The 4902-nt window shown below is 37.6% G+C and overlaps 1 protein-coding gene across 1 annotated transcript; it reads left to right on the top strand.

Annotated features, from left to right (window-relative positions):
• Nucleotides 1-2159: 2159 nt before the first annotated feature.
• Nucleotides 2160-3010, top strand: LOC115726058 (60S ribosomal protein L27). Its single transcript, XM_030655775.2, has one exon. It carries the CDS (start codon nt 2244-2246, stop codon nt 2649-2651), a length of 408 nt encoding a protein of 135 aa, XP_030511635.1. The 5' UTR covers nt 2160-2243; the 3' UTR covers nt 2652-3010.
• The last annotated feature ends 1892 nt before the right edge of the window (nt 3011-4902 follow it).

Below are 4902 nucleotides of genomic sequence, written 5' to 3'. Positions count from 1 at the left end.
ACCGGCAACAAGATTAGTTTCTTTTTTTTTTCTTAAGAGTTACGTTTGTTTTGCGGAAAATATGATTCGGAAAAACTATTTTAAAAATAATCACTTGTATTGCTTGAAATAATTAATCAATAAAAAATACTTTATTTTCAGCAACAATTTATGTCCGAACACTTCATGGACGATGGAGATTTTTTTTGTTCCTTCACTTTTGTAACGATAAAAGCAATTATTTTCAGGAAAATAATTTTCAAATCGTTCATTTTTTGTGAAATAAATAGAGCCTAAGATGTAATTCAACTTTTCTGGTTTTTCTCATGAAGTGATGTGCTTAGTGATTAAATATTGTTGTTTAATTGAAATCAAGCAATAAAGGAACAATCAGAGTATGAATTTAAGTCTTTTTTCATTGGTTCGTGTTGAATGCTTCCATGTTCATACTAGATCACCTAGAAACTGTTTACGATTATAATACCTGGACAGTGTATACAAATGGCTAGAGTATGAATTTCAAGTCTTTCTTCTTTAATCGGTTAATGACATAATATGTCAAAAATCATTGCACGAATGATTAACGAAATTCAATTAGTAGATCGGATTTTACTTTAAAATTTTGTCATTCGAATAATCCTTATACATGTAAATTTATAGTAACATTATTTTGTGATTCTATCATAGTAACAGTGAACTTTGAGGATATATATATCCGCCGGTATTCTAAACCGTATGATCAATATTATATATAGTACCGATAGAAGGAAAGAATAGGTAAAATAACATCGCAGGTATCTGAAGTTTGTTTGCTATATAACCAATTACTCAAACTTCTTTTCGTATTCAATCAAGTATCTCAACTTTTCAAATTTGGCTCAATCTGATGTCTCTATTAACTAAATTGTCATATAATGTGATTTTTCCAATGTGGCCCACTTTTTTTCGATTGAAAGAAAGATTCCATTCATCAATTAAACTAGTACTCGATAGATACAAAAAAGGCTTTCAAGTTTAGAAATTCCTAAATAACTACAAAACAAAGCAATGCTAAGTACAATTTCTAGCTAAAAGCACACTCTTATCCCTTAAGAATAGATCTGTCATTGTAAACCATCAGCAATCGATCACCAGATTTAATGATGAGCATACGCCAAGATCTCCCATTTCATTCGCGTTTAAACTCAATGTCCTCATAACCAACGTAATGCAGAGATACCAACATCAATAACACAAATAAAAATTTGGTAAGAAACTCACAAATCTATATTTAGATCTAGTTCAAGATAATAAAACCCTAGAGAGATGAGAACGGCCTAATCTCAAAGAACTATGTCACGAGCATCCTTCTTTATGGCTGTCTATTGGACCAATAATTGAACTAATCTCCACGTTCCATCAAAATTAATCGCAGAAATTTATTCACACATCCCAAAACAAATCGGGAGAGAAAAAAAAAGGCCAAAGAGGGAAGAGTTTTTTGGGAAATGAGGAGGTTTGCTAACAAAGAGTGAAGAGAACGAAACTCTAGCCGCAAAATATTTTTTTTTTTTCGATGTGACCCGGTTACTTAACAAAATTTAAACCGAATTGCTAACATGACTTGGTTATAAGCAAAAAATCATTCCATCTACTCGGATGATCTTGGCCTTTCATTTTGTCACTATTGATGTGATATCATTTCAAGAGGTAGCTGTGCATGTTAACATGACTTGGTTATGAGCAAAAATCATACCATCTACTTGGATGATCTTGGCTTTCATTTTTTGTCACTATTGATGCGACATCATTTCAAGAGGTGGCCTTAGATTGTTAAAGTAGATAGGTAGTGTTTATTTACCAGCGCATTTGAATTGTTTTGGTGTTTAGATGGAAGAAAAAAAATGTCAAGCACTCGATCATAGAATGAGCAAAATTTTAGATACTTACAGTTCCACCATTCATAATAGATAAATATCATTAATTTAAATCAAATATAGCATTATAGATCACTTTCATAATTAGATTGATAGATTCATAAGATTCAGATATTTGGACGAGAGTCGATTTCAGGTCAGAACAATTTGATCGTAACATGTTTATCGATAAAATCAAGTTGACGAAATTACAACATAAACATAGCCAGCATAAATCAAAATTTGCTAATTTTTTGCGAAGCCACCACCTATAAAAGCACATGTTCCCTTGCCCCCTCCTCTCTCGCCTGCTGCGGAAAAAAACCCTAGCCGACAAACCCACAGAGATCTCGAAGAGGAACCACAAAGATGGTGAAATTCCTCAAGCCCGGGAAGGCCGTGATCGTCCTCCAGGGCCGCTACGCAGGCCGGAAGGCCGTCATCATCCGCAACTTCGACGACGGCACGAGGGACCGACCCTACGGCCACTGCCTCGTCGCCGGGATCAAGAAGTACCCGAGCAAGGTCATCAAGAAGGACTCCGCCAAGAAGACGGCCAAGAAGTCGCGGGTGAAGGCGTTCGTGAAGCTTGTCAACTACAGGCACCTGATGCCCACTCGCTACACCCTCGACGTCGACCTCAAGGACGTCGTCGCCGTCGACTCCCTCCAGAGCAAGGACAAGAAGGTCACCGCCGCCAAGGAGACCAAGAAGAGGCTCGAGGAGCGTTTCAAGACCGGCAAGAACAGGTGGTTCTTCACCAAGCTCAGGTTCTGATTTCAGTCCGTTTGTGAAATGGTGTCGTATTAGGGCAAGATTCGATTTTGATCCTTTTGTTTTCAATACATGGATTAAGGGAACGATGAATGAGGCGAGCCTGGATTCGGCTGTATTGGTTAATTTGGAGCATGAGCATCTCATTCGATTTTGAAATGCGTTACTACTGTTAATGTTTCAGTGTCGGATCCGTTTCGGTTGATAATGTTTTTTGCTTTTGACAGTTTTCTTGTATGTGGTAGTGCTTTGACTCCGTTAGAGGAGTTAAATCGATATACGCGATGCCGGTATTTTTCTACTATTTAGATTTTGTGGAATCGAGCTTGTCATGGTTAGTAGTGAATTTGAAGTTCCTGGCATTATCATTCAGCGGTCGATTCGTTCATCATTTAAGCTGCTCTGTTAATTGTGTTGGAGTAGGGACCTTTTTTGCAAAGTTTGCTATTGTTCTAAACATTGTCTGCTTTCGACCTATGATGTTTGATCAGGTATGAGCAGGGTGATATGGTACATCTTAATTTGTTTATTTGTGATTGAACGTGGTAGAGGTGTTCATTTCTTGGCCTTGATTCTGTATTTGCATAACTACTTGTCCATATGAAATGAAGAGTTTGAAGTTCAATTCTAGAGAGCATGCTTTGAAGTCGTCTTTATCTTATTTTGAATCTTGATCTGTGCTTGCGATAGGAATATCAAAGCCACCTGGCATAAAATCAATGAAGTCATTGTTGGTTTTGTTGGTTGCAGCAAAATTCTCTGTCGGTCCTCATCGTTATAATGAGATCAAATTCTTCATTTGCTAGGGTTATGGTTCTAATAACTAATACCATTGCCTTCATCTTGTGATGCAATTGATTGCTGAATGGAACATAGCTGTAGTCTCTCATTAATGTGCTTATTCACAGTAGTAACCATCATGATTCATGTTTGACAAAACAGAAGTCATCTGGATGGATTGTCGTTGCGATTTTGTGTTGGGCTTTAGTATTTGGTTCGTTGCACTATCATAAGTTTCATATCCTACTCTGCTTTTTTGGATTTTGAAAGCTGAACCACGAGTCTCTATCAAAGGGCTAATCCAATCACATGGTTATTTTCCCCTACCTTCCTCTTTGTTTTGCCTTTGTGGCATGCTGTCATGCTATCACAAGGCATATATACAAAGTTACACTGTTGATTGATTTCTATCAGACATAAGTCTTCAGGACAAATTCACTGCTGAGATGGTAGTTGTCTCTTGTATCCTAGAGTGCAACTTCCATTTTTTGCAATGCATCAGATAGCTCTGGCAATTATAAGAAGATCCTTTCGTGTGCCCTGTCATCCTGTGTAAAAACTACATCTGTCTTAACTTTTCTTTTCATTTGCTCTGGCATTGCTAGATTAACTGTCAACAGTCCTTTGCCAATATGAAAGTCCACCCTACTAATGTTTCAGGACTTCAAATCCTTGGAAGTTCGAAAACTTCAAATGCCTTATCATTCAGGACCTTGGAAATAGTTCAGATGGGTAGTTTAAGCCGACACGAGACGGTCTATAGAGTTGCAAAGGATTAGAGTAATTGAGTTTTCGTAACCAAACAGAACTCTATTGCTCAGCCCTTCTCTCGTACTGAAGTTTCTATTTCAACACTTGAGCAATGTGGTCTTTGATGAGGAGACATATCTTTTACATATCTAACTTTCAGCCTGGCTTATTTCCTGGCATGAATGACGAACCTTCCGATTGGAAGGTATCGTCCTCTATGGAAGTTGAACGCTATCAAGGTAAAATTTACCGGTCTGTCCAAGTCCCGTAGATTGTAATTTGCATCTAGAAGCATGAGGGTACCCAATGCACAAACACAAAGGACCAAGAAATGTCCCTAGACCAATTTTTTCAGGAAATAGGAGATTGTGAAAAGGATAAAACGTACCACACGGGCTTCAACGAGATAATTTAATTAGTTTTGCCTGATTGGTATCGAAGTCGGGCCGGTTCGGTAGGTCCAAACTTTCATAAATAAATAAACAATTCTTTCACGAATGTATCCTGATTAGTAACTTTGGTTTGGTTCCGATTTGGTAGCTAAGTTCGGTACAACAGTAAAGGTTGGGCCGACAGTAGGACTGGCCACAGGGCCGTACAGGCTTTTGATGTTCAGAGCCCAGGCACGAATGGTTCAGGCCCGTTCTTCACTTTCAAAATTATCTTAAAGAAACTTATTTTAACATCTTCAAATTTGAGAAGAAATTACACCAAAGGAAATATC

This window comes from Rhodamnia argentea, chromosome 3 (assembly GCF_020921035.1).
Source record: "Rhodamnia argentea isolate NSW1041297 chromosome 3, ASM2092103v1, whole genome shotgun sequence".
Lineage (NCBI taxonomy): Eukaryota > Viridiplantae > Streptophyta > Magnoliopsida > Myrtales > Myrtaceae > Rhodamnia > Rhodamnia argentea.
This window is presented reverse-complemented; position numbering and strand designations above follow the sequence as displayed.